Source organism: Rhincodon typus, chromosome 2 (genome assembly GCF_021869965.1).
Source record: "Rhincodon typus isolate 14 chromosome 2, sRhiTyp1.1, whole genome shotgun sequence".
Classification (NCBI taxonomy): domain Eukaryota; kingdom Metazoa; phylum Chordata; class Chondrichthyes; order Orectolobiformes; family Rhincodontidae; genus Rhincodon; species Rhincodon typus.
In genome coordinates this window covers 44,021,573-44,040,787 of record NC_063333.1, presented here as the reverse complement: position 1 = coordinate 44,040,787, position 19,215 = coordinate 44,021,573, and the positions used below count along the sequence as shown (strand labels likewise).

Here is a 19,215-nt window from a genome sequence, read left to right as displayed (position 1 = left end):
GGTAAATAGGGTATTTTCAAATTGGTAGCAATGACGAGTGGAGTGCTGCAAGGGTCAGTACTGGGATCTCAGCCATTTACAATTTATAACAATGACTTAGATGAGGAGACTAAGTTTGCAGATAAAAGTTGAGTGGGAATACAAATTGTAAGAAAGTCACAACGAGGCTGGAAAGGAAGAAGGTTAGGTGAGTGGGGAACTATGTGGCAGATGGAGCACAGTGTAGGGAAATTGGAGGTTGTTCACTTTGGTTCTGTTAGAAACAATGCGTAGCATTAAGTTTCATATATATTTGTATTTTTCTGTGTAAGAAGATGGAGACATGGTTTTCCTTTCATTTTTAGAGTTGTTTTTGTGAGCTTGGTGATGAGATGTCTGGAGGTCCTACCTGTTTGTACACATGCATTTTTAGTGAGGTTTTGCAACTCTTGAAGAGATGGAAGTTTGGTGGTTTTGTGCATTAAAAAATGTAGAAAAAAATCTATACTACTGCCTATGACAGGAGTCCAGAAATACAGCGAAAAATACAGAAGTGGGTTGGCCAGTGCATGTGTATATGTGTATGTCAGAGAAGGCAGAAGTGTTAAATATTATAGCAAGAAGTCAAGAAAGACTGCTGGAAACTGGGTTTAAGAAACTCAATCTGAAGTTTAAGAAACAGTCAGTTCAGTTTGCAGTGTCTTAGGTGTCTCAGAGAAAGACACTAGCTGATGAAAAAGCATCTAGTGAGTGTGCAGAAATTTGTCGGAAGGAAACCAATTGCAGTGTGTTGGCAGGAGCAAGAAGGCTTCGTGTGGTAATAGCGACAAATCTTCATCAGGGTTTGGTATTTGTAAGGATATTACTGGGATAAAAGCAATAGTGTGAGTTTCAGTCATTTTCTGGTATTTGTAATGAGATACTTCCAACTTTTTTGCGTAGTGTAATATATTTAATAAACATTTTATTCTTTATGCTAATAGTACACTGACAAATTTTTCTGAATGTATTCAGTAACTGATTTCCATGGTCAATTGAAAAAACAAAGTTAGGGTCTTTCAAGCTCATCTATATAATCAAGTTTCAGTTTCAGGATTGACTTGTTTAGCATTAATATCAGCTGGGCTCATAACAGTTGAAAGAAAAGTAGAGCAAAATATCTTTCAAAAGGCATGAAACTTGTAAATGTTGCTGTTCTGAGAGATTTCGTTGTATTTATACATGGAACACATAAAGTTAGCTTATAGAAATAGAAAGCAAGTATGAAAGCAAATGGCATTTGATTTGTATTACAAGGAACTTGGGGAACAAGGATAAAAAGGTCTTGCAACAGTTGTATAGTGCTTTAATAACACAATTGGAATGCTGTGTGTAGTTTTGGTCTCCAAATTTAAGGATGAATGTACAGTACTTGCATTGGAAACAATTAAATTGGCATCATTATTTTCATTCCATTCCACATGATCCCATCACTTCAATGTGCTGTGTTGTCTGGCCATTGCATCTATTTATTCTTATCTACTAGCCATCCCTCCCAGTGGCACAAATTTACATCCATATTTGTAATTCACTCTCCATAGTCTGCACTTTGTGCTTGCTCCCATATTATTTCTGAATTTAAATTTTCTCATTCTGGATTTTGATCCTCTTTTACAATTTTCATTTGAACTCAATGTTCTTGCCTCAAGCATGGATTCATGCTTTGTTTCATTGGGCTGAATTCTGGCAAAGTGTCTTGCCCTGTGAAATTTATGGTGGGTCATCCACCATGGCCCACGCAAACTTCTGTTCCTCTCTAATTATGTAACTGGCCTTCACGGTGACTGGCTTATGCAATCGTGTGGCAGGAATAGCAGAAGTGATCACCATTGCTGGGACGTTCACAATTCTAGCACCATAATTAACTCCAATTCGACAGTCCTTCAGATCTGCAAGCGAGGAACTGCCCTTACACAGTAATCGTGCATCGTTGGAAATAAGCAAATGGTGCAGTAAGGGAAGCTGGCATCCTGTTTCTTCACATGGACCTGGAGGTTCTGGTGGACAGAGTAGTTGACAAAAGAGGAGTGCCACTTCCTCCACTCTGGCAAAGGAGACCATGCCATCAGATGCAGCCAGACTGACGGAGTTAATCATCTGCATCAGTGCTGGCTCCAGGGTGAAAAGAAATGCCCAGCATTGCTGTAAGGAGGTAAATAACATCTGTGCTCTACAAGGGTAAGTGCTACCAATGCTTCTACTGCTTCACGTTCAGAGCCACTACTACTCACTCTAATTCTGCCACTGCACACACCTCTCACTGAGCGAGGCTTGCGGACTGCAACCCTCACTACTATGGACAATATGTCCACCCAATGGCTGCACTCACCTCATCCTCCCAAACTCCCTTCCTGCCTTCATAATCACTCACTGGGGACACCTCATAACCTCTTCTGCTCCTGCATCATCATCAATGCCTCGCCTATCAATTTCCATCATACTCGATCCCTTCCCTTACATCTTTAGAGAGAAAAGTGTCATGCAATTGGGCCAAAAAGACCAAAACTGGTTGCAGTGTGGCAGACATTAGGCCTCTCTCCATGTATGAAGATAGGATGTTACAGTTGGCTGAGGAAGAGGGCCACTGATCATGAAAGGGTATTGGACCACCATCCGCCAACCAACTGAGCAAGCTTCGTTGTGCTGTGCTGCTTTCCTGTTGGTGCAAGTGATAACTCATTCTTACCCTGAACAAACTGTTACTCCCTTTCACAATTTATTCTTTCTTTTCTTTTATTCAGGTACCCATAGGATCCAGTGGCCTCAAATGACAAAGAAGCCAGTGCTGCATACACTGAGCTCCACCTCCACTTCTGAGGGGAGAGCCACTCAAGCCTCAGAAGCTGCAAGACTTTCATTTGCAACCCCTATCAGCCCAGAGACAATCAGCTCCACTGGGTTCTCTTTCTAGATAAGCATTCTGATGGAAGGATGTAAACAAGGTGCCAAATTATTGTTCTCAACTTGCTGGCTATCATGAGTGACTGCAATATACAGCACTCGGTTCAATGTGCTGGCTAAAGCCTTAAAAGCGACCTAACCTCAGGGCCATGTCATGTCATTGCCCTGTCTTGCTGAATGCTGCTGTCTCCCAAATACTAACAAGGGCCTGTAAGTGCAGATTCTTTGGTGAGATCAGCAGAAGATACCATACATACAATCACATGCATGACAAACATTTCTTAATCAACAGAAAAGTTCAAGGATTGCAGAAATATGTATTGTGGATGATGGAGGTTACTGGACATATAACCACAAAACCATAATATATAGGAGCAGAATTAGGCCATCCGGCCGATCGAGTCTGCTTTGCCATTCAATCATGGTTGATATGTTTCTCAACCCCATTCTTCTGTTTTCTCCCTATAACCATTGATCCCCTTACCAATCAAGAACCTATCTATCTCTGTCTTAAATACACTCAATATCTTGGCCTCCACTGCAGCAATGAGTTCCACAGATTGGTCACCTTCTGACTGAAGAAATTCCTCCTCATCTCAGTTCAAAAAGATCATCACTAGGACCACATCCATTCTATCTAGGCCTCTCAGTATTCTGTAAGTTTCAATCAGGTCTCCCCTCATCCTTCTAAACTCCACTGAGCATAGATCCACAGACCTCAACTACTCCTCAAATGACAAGCCCTTCATCCCTGAGATCATTATTGTAAACCTCCTTTGGACCCCCTCTAACGCCAGCACATCCTTCCTTAGAAATAGGGTCCAAAACATCTCACAATATTCCACATATGGTCTGACCATTGCGCTGTACAGTCTCAGCAGTATATTTCCTCTCTTCTATTCTAGGCCACTTGAAATGAATAGTAACACTGCCTTATTAACTGCCAAGTGAACCTGTATGTTAACCTTAACAGAATCCTGAACTAGGACTCCTAAATCCTTTTGTGCTTCAGATTTCTGAAGCTTTTCCCCATTTAGAAAATAGTCTATGCATCTATTCTTCCTACCAAAGTGCATAACCACACACTTTATCACATTGTATTCCGTCTGCCACTCCTTTGTCCATTCTCTTACCTGTCCAAGTCGTTCTGCAGCCTCTCTGGTTCCTCAGCACTACCTGTCCCTCTACCTTTCTTTGTGTCATCTGCAAATGTAGCAACAATGCCCTCAGTTCCTTTGTTCCCAGATTGTTAACGTATAGGAAGTAACACAATACCTATCTCATTCGTCATGGGAACAGGTCTCTATAAAGATCTGTCTGGCCTCTCAAGCTTAATGGTACATAGCTCTATCAAAGTCTGTTGTGTGTTCCTGCATGCCAACGTCCTCATCCTCAGAAGACTGCTCTCAATTCCCCATTTCATCTGCATCCAAGACATTCCCTTCTTTCCCGGTACCATTTATGAAGGGCATGGCATACCACAATGATGGGGCACACTTTTTCTAGGTTATAACACAAGTCCCCACTGAAGCAGTTCAGATGTCAGAACCTCATCTTAAAGAAACCTCCAGTTTGTTCCATTATGGTCCTGGAGGGAGCATGGACAGTGGAGTTGCCAGTCTGGAACTGGGGCTTATCAGAGCCATGTTTCCACTGGACATTTTTTTTATTTGGAATGGCTGATAACATCATCTCAAATGGAATTCTGGATAATCTGAATTTGACTCATTATGATTTCACTATATCTTTTAATTGTGACTAACCCAGACTTGATTGATTCACATATATATTAGTTGCATATCCATTTTTTAAACAAGTTTTTCCATTTATCTTATATTTAACACTTCAATTCCTAAAACTAAAAATGACATTCATATGAAATGTGAAGTAGTGATTTGCAACAGTCTGCGTCCAAGGACTGGGGAGTAATGTTCCTGTTAAATTGTTGGGTGTCCAGCTATGTAGCAGTTTGCCAAGTATCATGAAAGCCTTGATTTGGGAAACTAATGTGTGCACAGTTTCATGGAAAAAAGATGGAATGGCTGCAAACTAATTTTTAAAAAATGAAGGTCACAACTTCTAAATTTTAGAAGGTAAAATTACTGGAAAATGGCCAACTGGAAAGTCATACAGATTATTAAAATCTGAACTAGATAATCTGGTTAATTACAGATAATTAAATCTTTCATAAGGAAAATACTAGTCTTTAATTAAGGATGAAACTAGCATGTGTCTAGATAAGAAGAAAATAGAAATAACCAGCACAAATTTCAAAAATAATAATTATATTTGACCAATATTTCAAAATTATTTGAGAAGGTAATTCACATATGACATGACATGACAGAGATTTTATTAAAGCCTTTGACAATATATGACATGAGAGATTATTTTGAAAATTAAGAAGCATGGAGCTGGGGAGAGGAAAGTTAATCGTATTTTTAAAAAATGGGTTACAAGGGACAAAACAGGATTGAACTTAAAGGAAATAAGTTGTGACGTCCCACAAAAGATCGGGGGATGGGCTAAAATTTGGCGGAAATAGTTCAATCTCAGTCAGTGACATATTTTAGTGGAGAAAAATAGAAGCAGTAATTATACTCTAAACACAAGTAGGTTCAGTGCTATGGAACATCATCGAATTCAAATTTATCAGACATTAAAGCTAAAAAAAAACACCATTTAAAATGGCGATTCAATCCAAGTTCTTTGTAGAAACTAAGTAGTAGTGATGAGTAAACAGAAACCTTAATAATATTTTAGAGTGCTGCATGCAAACCAAATAACACACGATACAAATAGTTTGGGACTTACTGGAAGCTACTTACTGAGAATCGATCTTCTATTAGATTAACGACCCAATTCAAATCCACAGGCCTTATATCCTTGGAAATAAGAGAATAAAAGAAAATCAACTAGAGTTATTTTGTGATTTATATTATCTTCCAAAAATGCTTCCTGGCAGGATTAATAGCATTAAATGATGGATGATAACATGCACATAATAAGCATTAGTTCAACGAAGAGATACAAATAGCATCATAAACTGAAAATAAAAATAAAGTGAATATTTGTCCATTGTTGTCTAAATTGCAATATCAGAGTACAATCTTTATTCCCCGAAATAGTGATTGCTCAATATAATTGAAATAATACTGTAGTCCTATGACGTTAAACTAAATTTCATATTCCCACATGGGAGCAAGTCTCAAAGAAAATGCAGAAACAAATTATAGAGTCATAGAGTCACACAGCACAGAAACAGACCCTTCAGTCCAATCAGTCCATGCTGACATAATCCCAAACTAAACTAGTTCCACCTGCCAGCATTTGGCCCATATCCTTCCAAACATTTCTTATTCATGTACTTATCTAACTGTCATAAAATATTGTAACTTTACCAGTATCCAACACTTCCTCTGGAAGTTCGTTCTACGCACAAACGACTCTGTGTAAAAAAAATTGCCACTCATGTCTTTTATTAAATCTTTCTCCTCTCACCTTAAAGATATGCCCCCAGTCTTGAAATTCCCCACAATAGGGAAAAGACCTCTGCCATTTACCTTATCTATATCTCTCATGAGTTTATAAACCTCTAGAAGGTTACCCCTCAACCTCTTACACTCCAATGAAAACACCCCAGCCTATCCAGCCTCTTCCCATAACTCAAACTCTCCATTTCTGGCAACATCTTGGTAAATGTCTTCTGAATCCTCTCCAGCTTATAACATTATCCCTATAACAGGGAGATCAGAACTGGACATAGTACTCCAGAAGAGGCCTTATCAATGTCCTGTACAACCTCAACATAACACCCCCACTCCTACACACAAAGGTTTGAACAATGAAGGCAAGCGTGCTAAACACCTTCTTAACTACCCTATCTATATGTGATGCAAATTTCAAAGAATTATGTACCTGAACCCCTCAGTCTCTTTGTTCTACAACACTACGTAAGACCCCACTTTTAATTGTATTAAGTCCTGCTCTTTGTTTGTTTTACCAAAATGCAATACTTTGCATTTATCCAAATTAAACTCCATCTGCCACTCTTCAGCCCATTGACCCAATTGATCAAGATCTCTTTGTAATCTTAGATAACCCTCTTCACTGTTCACTGTACCTTCGATACTGGTGTCATCTGCAATTTTGCTAAGCATGGTTTCTATATTCTCATCTAAATCATTTATATAAATGACAAACAAAAGTGGACCCAGCACTGATCCCTGTGGAACACCGATGGTCACAGACCTCCAGTTCGAAAAGCAGCCTTCCACCATCACTCTCTGTCTCCTGCCGTTAAGTCAAATTTTGTATCCAATTGGCATGCTCATCCTGAATCCTGAACTTTACTAATTAGTGTACGTGCGGAAACTTGTCAAAGGCTTTATTCTTTATTACTTTATTGTTTGTCACAGCTTATTATTTGTTGCAGACTTATGTACAGTGATTTCACTTATAAAGCTCATAGTCGTCGTCCAGGCATGAACACAAAGGACAAAACTATCTCTGTCCTGGAGACATGCTGGCAGGGACTGGGAAATAACTTGGCATTGGAAGGCATCTGGAGGAGAGTCCAATGTTTCCACACTGCCACAGAATATTGACAGTGACAGGAACCTTAATGGGTGTAAAAACCAAAAGAACTGCGGATGCTGTAAATCAGGAACAAAATCAAAGTTGCTGGAAAAGCTCAGCAAGTCTGGCAGCATCTGTGGAGGAGAAAACAGAGTTAATGTTTTGGGTCCGGTGACCCTTCCTCAGAACCCTGGACCCAAAACGTTAGCTCTGTTTTCTCCTCCACAGATGCTGCCAGACTTGCTGAACCTTAATGGGTGTGGCTGCCCAGCAGATGCCAACTGACACATTAAAGTGCTTGACCAAAGCAAAGTCAATGTAGTTTAAAGGGAAATCTTCCTGTGGCCAGAGTCAAACCAAACACAAAGGAAGATGGTTGTGGCTGGTGCAAACCAATCATTATAAATTACATTATTGATGGAGCTCCTTAGCGAAACATCCTTAGTCCAACCATCTTTAATTTAATCCACCAACAGCCTTCTCAAAATAATGGACTTTGCTGTTTACTGGCAATTCCAAATTATCCAATTACATTCATAATACCTTTAATAATTAAGTAACATATGCCAGCTTACAGTAGGACAAGTAGATGGCAACTAGACTTCAGATGACAATTTGCAAATTACATTCACACCATGCAATGCCAGGCTTGACCTTCAACAAATGTCCTTCACCAAGATTCCTAACTTCAACATCCAGAGGGTTACCACTACCACTACCACTAATGATTAACTGTACCTTCATATTAACTCCATACTTATAAAGGCAGGGCAGAGTTTAAGATCTCTGTGACTTCCTGCCCTATTAAAGCCTTTCCACATCAAGCAGGTTCACATAAGCAGTGCAATAGAAAGTTTGACACTTGTTTACATGGATGCATTAGCATTTAGGAAGTGTAACAACATCTAGAAATATGCTATATCAGCATACTTACCATTGGACCACAGAGATTACTGAGGTTGCAGAATACTGATATTGCAATTGGATTAGACCTTAAGACATAAGAGCAGAAGCAGGCCAAAGATGTGCAGGTTAGATGGACTGGCCATTCTAAAATGCCCTGTACTGTCCAGGGATGGGCAGGCTAGGTGGATTAGCCATGGTAAATGTGAGGTTACAGGGATAGAGTGGGGGTCTGGATCTGGGTGGAATGATTTTCGGTGGGTTGAATGGCCTCTTTCCACACTGTAGGGTTTCTATGATTCTAATAGGCCATTCAGCACATCAAGTCTGCTGTGTCATTTAATAAGATACTGGCTGATCTGATAATCCTCAACTCCACTTTCCTGCTTTTTTTCCCATAATCCTTGATTCCCTTCCTAATTAAAAATCTATCTCAGCCTTGAATATACTTAACAACCCAGCCTTGATAACTCTGTGCAGTAAAGAATTCTACACATTCACTACCCTCTGAGAGAGAAATTACACTTCACCTGTGTCTTAAATATGTGACCCCTTATTCTGTAATTATGCTCTCTGGTCCTGGAGTCTCCCTCAAGGGGAAACAAGCTTTCTGCATCTAACCTGTCAAGTCCCCTAAGAATCTTATATGTTTCAATAAGGTTGCCTCTGCTTCTGCTACATTCCAATGAGTATCAACCAAACCTACTCAACCTCTCCTTATAAGACAGTCTCTCTATACCTGGTATACCTAGTAAACCTTTTCTGAACTGTGTCCAATGCCAGTATATCTTTCCTTAGATAAGGGCTCTAAAAATGTTTGCAGTATTCCAGCTGTGGTTCGCATAGTACCTTGCATAGTTTTACCAAAGCTTACCAACTTTTATACATATATTGATGTCCTGTAGCAATTCAACAAGTATACTTCAATAGTATCTCTCACCTCATAACAAAGTACCAGAAAAGAACAATCATGGCAACTCAATCATCTCCAGAATATATCATCTTGACTTAAATATATTTTTTGATTGTCAATATTCTGCACTTTCCTGCTTAATACCACAACAAGGTGACACATAACAGAAGGAACAAACTGAACTGGACAAACCCCAAACTCCAAGCTACCTTCACCTCATACCCTTACATCCAATTTTAGATCATTAGCTCCTCTTATATGCTCAATGTATTTCCAGAGCAAGATATAACTGCAAGACTCTCCAAACCTCCAGGTGGTACCATCCTTCCCTGTTACTTCTGACTCAAATGAATGCATTCCATCATCTCGGCATTAGCTAAGTTCTAGTTTGAGGCAGTGTTCTGCAGGAAGCATCTAAACATCTGTTACTCTTTTGTTTTCATAGGTATTCCCAAGAACTACTTGAAAGGCCATTGACACCGATCAAATCAATTGTCTGCTCCAGAAAAAAATCACTGGCTTTTTCAGTGAGATTTTCATTCACACAAAACTCCTTCACTCAAGAGTTAAAATCCGGCCCAAATTTATGTCAAAGTGGACATGATGTGCAATGACCAGCAAGAAATACATCATGCATTTTAATAGCTTTTCAAAATCTTTCACAATCCTTTAATTTTAAAATATTCAGCGTGCTATTTCAAGGAGAAAAATGAGTGAAAGGATAACAGAAAAATTCAGGCCAATTCATACAGCTCTAACATCCATGCATCAACTATAAAGATGGCCAGAACACAGCTGCAAAGTCTGATGCTAAAATATGAATGATGGGCATAAGCACTGGCATCTTCAAACTACTAGTTGCTGACAAGCTATTAGAATGCAGGGTGTTTTTCATGCTCGTGGCTGCACATCATGTCCATATTTACATACATTTGGGCCACATTTTATGGTGTACTGTTCCAGTCACCACACTATTGATAGGATGTGCAGGCTTTGGACAGGGTACAGAAACAGAGGGTATTAGCTATGAGAAGATTAGACAAACTTGGTTTGTTTTCACTTGAACATCAAAGGACGACAGTGACCTGATAGAAATATACAAGAAATTATGAGGCATAGATAGAATGGATAGTCTTCTTCACAGGGTAGAAATGTCAATTACTAGGGGACATAGGTTTGGGGTAAAAGGGGGTAAGTTTAAATATGTGACAGGCAGGTGTTTTACACAGAGGGCGGTAAGTGCCTGAAATGTGCTGCCAGAGGAGGTGGTGGAACGGATACAACAGCAGCGTGTAAGAGACATCTTGACAGATATATGAATAAGCAGGGAGTAGAGGGATATGGACTGCGAAGAGGCAAGAGGTTTTTAGTTTAGATGTGTCATCTTAGTGGGCCAAAGGACCAGTTCCTGTGCTGTTCTGTTCTTTGTTCCACCCACTGGAATTTCCAGAATAGCTGACAGCTGATGGGTGAGCATGGCTGCTTTCTGTCCAGTCAATCGTTTCAGCCAGGGTTTACCCAATGTGGGTGTGGGTGCATCAGGGCCTTCCTTACTGGCAGAATTCCCTCTGTTAGCTGCAAAGCAGCAATATGATGCCCCCCCAATACTTTTTTATTTCAAAAAATACTTTAATCATAAAAATCTTTATATACATACATAATCACGAGAGCAGTTTGATTCTATACACAGTCTTTATATATGAAGAGCAAACTAACCCGAGATAAAACTATATTTACATGTATATGAGGCACCAGGAGGGTCCAGTAACTGAACGGACCCCCATTGTACTTTGGCTGAAAGACTTTAGATGGTGGTCTTTCCCACTGTGCCTTGGCTGCTGCTGCCCCAGGTTTTAGTGTGTCCCTTAGCACATAAACTGGGACCTTGGAATGTGCCAGTCTGCAAAACTTGGTTGAGGTCAACTCCTTGCTCTGGAAGACCAACAGGTTTTAGGCAGACCAAGGAACATCTTTCACCAAGTTGATGGTCGTCCAGGAGTAGTCAATGTTTGTTTTGGTGTGTATCCCAGGAAACAGACCATAGAGCGCAGAGTCCTACATCATGGAGCTGCTTGGGACAAACCTCAACAAAATATGCTGCATCTCTCTCCAGACTTCCTTTGCAAAGGCACATTCTAGAAGGAGATGTGTGACAGTCTCTATCTCTCCATAGCTGCTTCGAGGGCAGTGTGTGGTGGTGCACAGAGTCTAGGCGTATATGAAAGATCTCACAGAAGTCCCCTTCTCACCACCAGCCAAGCGATGCCTTGGTGCTTATTGGAAATTTCTGGTGATGAGGCATTCTGCCAAATGACCTTGACAGTCTGCTCAGGGAACAAGCCGACAGGATCCACTGTCTCCTTTCCCCTCAGGTTCTCAAGATGCTGTGTGCTGACCACCTCCTGATAGACTTATGGTCAAAGGTGTTTCTCTTTGCGAATTTCTCCACAAAGGACGGTCCATCTTCGGCAACGAGTCTAATCCCATCTTTCACAACACTGGGGACAGGTGGAACATCAGTACATAGTGACACTTGATGTTTGCATACTGAGGGTCTACAAACAGCCTGACGCAGCCCTATACACATGTGGCTACCAGGATGAGGGCAGCGTTTGGTGCTTTCTTCCTCTGCTTATCCAGAGCTTTGTACATTGTGTCTCTGCAGACTCGGTGCATCTTTGACCTCCAGTTGAAGTGAAAGATGGCTTGGGTGACTGTAACGGCACTGGTTTGGGGAATGGGCCAGGCCTGTGCCACATACAAGAGGTTATCTCACACCTGATGACCAGGTTTTTACCTGCAATGGAGAGGAACTGGTGCTCCTAAAAGCTCAGTTTATGCCTCACCTTGGTGATATGCTCCTCCCACGTATTTGCACACACACTGGCCCCTCCAAACTATATTCCCAGCTCTTTCTGTCTCGACGGTGAAGGGGATGAGGGATCAGTTGGCCAAGTTCCCAAAGAACATGGCTTTGTTCTTGTCTTGATTTACCTTGGCTCACAGGATCAGTTCGAACTAGTCGCAGATACTCATGAGTCTGCGCGCTGACAGCAGATCGGAGCAGAAAACAGCAACGTCACCCATACACCAAGGATGCTTTGATCTGCAAGCTTCCGCTGCCTGGAATAGTCACAGCTCTCAGGCTCACATCCTTCCTGATGGATTCAGCAAAAGGCTCTATACAACACACAAACAAGGCAGGGGAGACTGGACAGCCCTGCCTGACTCCAGATCTGATTGGGAAGCTTTCTGATTCACACCCATTGATTTTTTTTTCTTTATTCATTCACGGGATGAGGGTATCACTGGCTAGGCTAGCATTTATCACCCATCCCTTAATTGCCCAGAGGGCAGTTAAGAGTCAACCACATTGTTGTGGATCTGGAGTCACATGTAGGCCAGACCAGGTAAGGATGGCAGTTTCCTTCCCTAAAGGACATTAGTGAACCAGATGAGTGTTTCTGATAATCAGCAATGGTCATCAATAGACTCTTAATTCCAGATTTTAATTGAATTGAATTGAAATTCCACCATCTGCCGCGGTGGGATTCAAATCCAGATCCACAGGAAATTACCTGGGTCTCTGGATTAACAGTCCAGTGATAACACCACTAGGCTATTGCCTCCCCTGCATTACTGATGTTGTTGTACAGCAGTCGGATCCAATTGCGCATTCCCTCTCCAAAACTCATTTTGGACAGCACATCCCACATGTAGGTGTGTGATATCTTGTCAAAGGCCTTCTCCTGGTCCAAGCTGATGAGGGAGACATCTACCCGCCTGTCCTGCACATAGGTGATTGTATCCCTGAGGAGCGTGTGGCTCTCAGAGATCATTCTGCCCGGTACCGCACAGGTTTGGTCGGGGTGAAACTTCGATCCCAGAGCAGACCTGACCCGTTTGGCAATGACCTTAGACAGGATTTTGTAATCTGCATTCAGCAGTGAAATTTGTCTCCAATTTCTAATTTCTTCACTCTCCCTCTTCCACTTGTATATGAGGGTGATGATACCTTTCCTCATGGATTTATACATGCTACCTACAGAAGCATACTGTCATACACATCCAGTTGGTCCTGGCAAATAAAGTCGCACAGAGCTGAACACAACTCAGCCAATAAGCCGTCACTTCTGGGAGTTTTATTCTTTTCTAAGAATTCGAGGGCCTTGGTCAGCTCCTCCAGAGATAACAGCTGGTCCTGCCTCTCCCACGTGCTGTCGTCTAAGACATCCGTGATAGGGGAAAGGAATGACTGGGATTATGCTGTCTGTGGGCTTTATGTCATTCAGTCTGGCATAAAAGGATTTGATGATCCTCTCAGACTGAGATGACGTTACTGAGCCATCTTCTTCATTCAGGCTGCTGAGCACAGACCTCTCCTTATGCACCTTCTGGAAGAAGAAACATGAGCATGTCTCATCCTGCTCCTGGATGGGAAGATTATCTTGGACGACTCTAAGGCAAAGATTGAGGCTAGCTAGTTCTCCACCTCCTGGAGATGCTTTCTGACATTGACTTCCATCGTCTGCAGTAGGAGCAGGTTCTGCAAGCCTTTCTGGAGTTGGACAATTTCCCCTCGTCTTTCTGTCACCTTCTGAACACCTTTGAGGATAAAGAACCTTTTGATGTTCCCCTTGACTGTTTCCCACCAGTCTGCTGGAGTCACAATGACGGACTTCACTGTTCTCCGACTCGTGTAATCACTTTTGAGCTCCTCAATGTTTTCTGGGGTCAACAGTTTCGTGTTCAGCTTCCTTGCTGGCCTGCTCCTCGTCCTGTAGGTGACAGTCGTCCAGCAGGAGGTCAGAGAAGAACACTGATGGAGAACATTCAAACAGGAAAACAAACTTTGAGTGGGCAGATCCATCTCCAGACAGAGCTCTGTCTGCAGGGGTGCTGAAGATACTGTGCAGTTTGGCGACTTAAACTGTTTCCTGGGAATCTGGCACACTCACTAGTGGGGGAAGGGTTGGATAGATGAGGATGGCTGGACTGCACAAGACAGGGGCAGCCTGCGGGTCATCTACAGTTTAGTCACTTCTACCAGATCCATTCCAATATGTACGTGTGTACATGTATGTGATTATGCGTGCGTATATATGTGCATATGCAAGTGTGTATATATGTCTGTATGCACATATGAGTAATATGTGTGCACGTCCATATGTATGTGTGCATATATAGGTCAGTGTGTACATATGTATGTAGATATGTGTGTTTGTGGCTGGTAGTGGATGTTAGCGGGATGGGTGATGTAGAGACAGGTACATGAATGTTGTTGTTTTCTGCAGGTTTGTTTTTACCTGTCTGGTTACCAGATCGCTGTCCCTGATGATGTGCTTCACCACAGGAATGCTCCTTTTGATGCTCATCCTGATGCCGTTGGTCAGGCCACTGAGCCGAGGCCCCGGTGCTCGGGGTGAAGAGGCCGGCGAGCCGTCTCACTCTCTCTCTCTCTGATCTGTTTGCTGGCGGCTGGTTACCCCGTTGCCATGGAATCGTTTATGTCGTGTTGCTAAGGAAGGACGTGTCATTGCGGGAATCGCGCTACGGCGGCCGAGGCGGCCCACACCCACAGCCCTACCGCGGGGTGGCGCTGCGGAGGCACCTCCGCTTCTCGCTACGACCACAACAACAACCTGCATTTCCATAGAGACCTGAGGTGGTAGCAGGAGACTTTCAGAGTAAACTTTTACAATGAACCAAACAGACACACACACACATTTGATTTTAGAATCCCGTTCAAGAAATAGGCATTCATATAGCGCTCGAAAGCAAAATACTGCAGATTCTGGAAATTTGCAACAAACACAGAAAATCGTGGAGCTCAGCAGGTCCTGCGGCGTCTATGGAGAATGAAACAGTGTTAATGTTTCAAGTCTGTTTTGACTCTTCTTCATAATTAGAAATATCCAGGCTGTGCCCAGTGGCATAACTCCCCAAATACAGATTGCAGTCTGGGCAATACTTTTTGGTTTTGGACACTAATAAGTCACAAGTAACATTCATAGAATCCCTACAGTGTGGAAACAGGCCATTCAGCCCAACAAGTCCACACTGACTCTCCAAATAGCATCCCACCCAGACTCACCCACCAACTGTATCCCTGCATTTCCCATGGCTAATCCACCTGACCTACACATCCCTAGACACTATGGGCACTTTCGCATGGCCAATCCACATAATCTGCACATCTTTGGACTGTGTGAGGAAACACAGAGTACCTAGAGGAAACCCACACAGACACAGAGGGAACATGCAAACTCCACACAGGCAGTCGCCCGAGGCTAGAATTGAACCTGGGTCCCTGGCCCTGTAAAGCAGCCATACTAACCACCGTGCCACCCACATTGTGGCAGGAAGTGACCATTCCAATATGTGAAAGTCTAATGTCTATATTCAATACCATCAATGACACACTATCCTGAAATTCTGAAGAAGGGTCCAGACCTGAAACGTCAGCTTTCCTGCTCCTCTGATGCTGCCTGGTCTGCTGTGTTCAGCCAGCTCTACACCTTGTTATCCTGAAATTGGTTGTTGAAAAGAAACACAACCAGCCACATAAAAACTAACTACTAGAGCAGTTCAGAGGTTGAATATTCTGAAGAAAGTGGCTCAGGAAGAGTAGGAAACTCTCCATTTGCCTGGTTAGGTGCAGGTGTGACTGCACTCAACAAACCTGGCAGTAATGGGATAATATAGTCTTACTGACAACCCATACACTTCCATAAACATCCGGTCCCTCCATCACTGGCACAATGTAGCTGACTTTCCATCAACTTCCACAGCTTAGAAACTGTCTAGAAGGATATGTTGTATTATTGCAGGGGAGGCACTTTGCAGCAGTAATATCAGCAGACTAGTAATCCAGAACCTGAGGCTAATATTCTAGGAATGTGAATTTAAATCCCACCGTGTCAGATGGTGACATTTTAATTCAATAAAATCTGGAATTAAAAGTTAGCCTAATGGTGACCATGTAACAACTGCCATTAGATTGAATTAAAAGCATGTTTGCTTCACGAGTGTCCATTAAAAAAGGATAGTTTTTCACTTGGTCTGGCCCAGATGTGAAACCAGACCAAGAGGTTGACTCTTAACTACCCTCTGGGTAGTTAGGAATGGGTAAGGAATGCTGGCCTAGCCAGTGACACCCACATCCTATGACCAAATAAAAAAAAAATCAGACAGGCAGCGTATCTTTAAGACAGTTAGGTGCCATCACAACATGTGATGTTCCAGTTGCCTCACCTTTACAAAATGTCATAATCTAGTCAGTCATCCATGTGTACTTTTACAGTCATGAAATATAACATTAATAACAGGAAGCATAGACTCATAGACAACAAGGTGCAGGGCTGGATGAACACAGCAGGCCAAGCAGCATCATAGGAGCAGAGAGGCTGACGTTTCGGGCCTAGACCCTTCATCGGAAAAGGGGGAGGGGAAGGGAGTTTTGAAATAAATAGGGAGAGAATGGGAGGCGGATAGAAGAGGGATAGAGGAGAGGATAGGTGGAGAGGAAACAAACAGGTCGAAGAGGCAGGGATGGAGCCAGTAAAGGTGAGTGTAGGTAGGGAGTTAGGAAGGGGATAGGTCAGTCCAGGGAGGACGGACAGGTCAAGGGGGCGGGATGAGGTTGGTCGGTAGGAGATGGAGGTGCGGCTTGAGGTGGGAGGAGGGGATAGGTGGGAGGAAGAACAGGTTAGGGAGGCAGGGACGAGCTGGACTGGTTTTGGGATGCGGTAGGGGGAGGGGAGATTTTGAAACTTGTGAAATCCACATTGATACCATTGGGCTGCAGGGTTCCCAAGCGGAATATGAGTTGCTGTTCCTGCAACCTTCGGGTGGCATCGTTGTGGCACTGCAGGAGGCCAAGGATGGACATGTCGTCTGAGGAATGGGAGGGGGAGTTGAAATGGTTCGCGACTGGGAGGTGCAGTTGTTTATTGCGAACCAAGCGTAGGTGTTCTGCAAAGCGGTCCCCGAGTCTCCGCTTGGTTTCCCCGATGTAGAGGAAGCCACACCGGGTACAGCGGATGCAGTATACCACATTGGCAGATGTGCAGGTGAACATCTGCTTGATGTGGAAAGTCTTCTTGGGGCCTGGGATGGGGGTGAGGGAGGAGGTATGGGGGCAGGTGTAGCACTTCCTGCGTTTGCAAGGAAAAGTGCCGGGTGTGGTGGAGCTGGAGGGGAGTGTGGAGCGGACAAGGGAGTCACCGAGAGAGTTGTCCCTCCGGAAAGCAGATAAGGGTGGGGAGGGAAAGATGTCTTTGGTGGTGGGGTCGGATTGCAGATGGCGGAAGTGTCGGAGGATGATGCGTTGGATCCGGAGGTTGGTGGGGTGGTACGTGAGGACGAGGGGGATTCTTTTTTGGTTCTTATTGCGTGGACGGGGTGTGAGGGATGAGGTGCGGGAGATGTGGGAGACACGGTTGAGGGCGTTCTCGACCACCGAGGAGGGGAAGTTACGGTCCTTGAAAAACAAGGACAACTGAGATGTACGGGAGTGGAATGCCTCATCCTGGGAGCAGATGCGGTGGAGGCGAAGGAATTGGGAATAGGGGATAGCATTTTTGCAGGAAGGTGGGTGGGAGGAGGAGTATTCGAGGTAGCTGTGGGAGTCGGTGGGCTTGAAATGAATATTGGTTTCTAGGTGGTTGCCCGATATGGAGACAGAGAGGTCCAGGAAGGGGAGAGAGGTGTTAGAGATGGTCCAGGTAAACTTAAGGTTGGGGTGGAAGGTGTTAGTGAAGTGTATGAACTGTTCGAGCTCCTCGTGGGAGCACGAGGCGGCCCGATACAGTCATCAATGTAACGGAGGAAGAGGTGGGGTTTAGGGCCAGTGTAGGTATGGAAGAGGGATTGTTCCACGTAACCTACAACGAGGCAGGCGTAGCTTGGGCCCATGCGGGTACCATACCATGTCTAAATCCAGAATCTTATAACCATGTAGAGAGTTATTGTTCTCAATAAACTTCAAGAAATCAGGAGAAGATATTAAGTAAACTGATGGGATTAAAGGCAGATATGTCCCCAGGGCCAGATGGCCTGCACCCTAGCGTATTAAAGGAGGTGGCAGCAGAGATGATGGATACATTAGGAGATAGCAAGAACTGCAGATGCTGGAGTCAGAGTCTAACACAGTTAGGAGCTGGAGAAACACAGCAGATCAGGCAGCATCAAAGGAGCAGGAAAGTTGATGTTTCGAGTCAGGACCCTTTCTGAAATTCCTTGGATTCTGGAAAGGTATCAGTGGATTGAAAACATGCTAATGTGACAGTCTTATTCAAAAAAGGAGATAAGCAAAAAGTGGGAAACTGTATACAAGTGAGTTTGACATCTGTAGTGGGGGATGTTGCTGGAGTCCATCATAAAGGAGGAGAACTGAACACAAAAGGAGGAGACCAGAAGGTTAGATCCCAGGAGATTAAAGGTAGAATATTGGCTTGGATAAAGGATTAGCTGACTGACAGAAAGCAGAGGATCAAGATAAATGGGTATTTTTCCAAACAACAAATTGTATCTAGTTGGGTGTCGCAGGGATCAGTACTCAGACCTGGACTATTTACAATCTATATAAATGATTTGCAAGCAGGGACAGGTGTAACATAACAAAGTCGTGGATAATACTAAAATAGGTGGGAAAGCAGGCAGTAATGAGGAGATAAAGAAGTTACAGATGAATATTGATAGGCTAGGAGAATGGGCCAGAATCTGGCAGATGGAATTTAATGTGGATACATGTGAGGTTGTCCATTTTGGCCAGAAAATAAAAGGACAAATTATTATTTAAATGGAAGCAGGTTCAAAGTGCGTCAGTGCAGAGGGATCTGGGTGTCTTTGTGCAGGAATCACATAAAGTGGGTACAGAAGTGCAGTGTATAAAAGGCAAA

General features: G+C 43.1%; 1 protein-coding gene across 2 annotated transcripts in view; it reads right to left on the bottom strand.

Moving 5' to 3' along the window:
• The window catches only part of LOC109928495 (cilia- and flagella-associated protein 69), an 85,288-nt gene extending 70,599 nt beyond the window's left edge, over positions 1–14,689 (bottom strand). For both annotated transcript variants that reach the window (XM_048612653.1, XM_048612662.1), the window contains exons 1-2: positions 14,620–14,689; positions 5,748–5,804 (exon numbers count right to left, since the gene is read on the bottom strand). In XM_048612653.1, coding sequence (XP_048468610.1) covers positions 5,748–5,804; positions 14,620–14,688 — 126 coding nt within the window. In that variant the 5' untranslated portion in view covers position 14,689. The remainder of the gene's footprint in view (positions 1–5,747; positions 5,805–14,619) is intronic.
• Between the last annotated feature and the right edge of the window lie 4,526 nt (positions 14,690–19,215).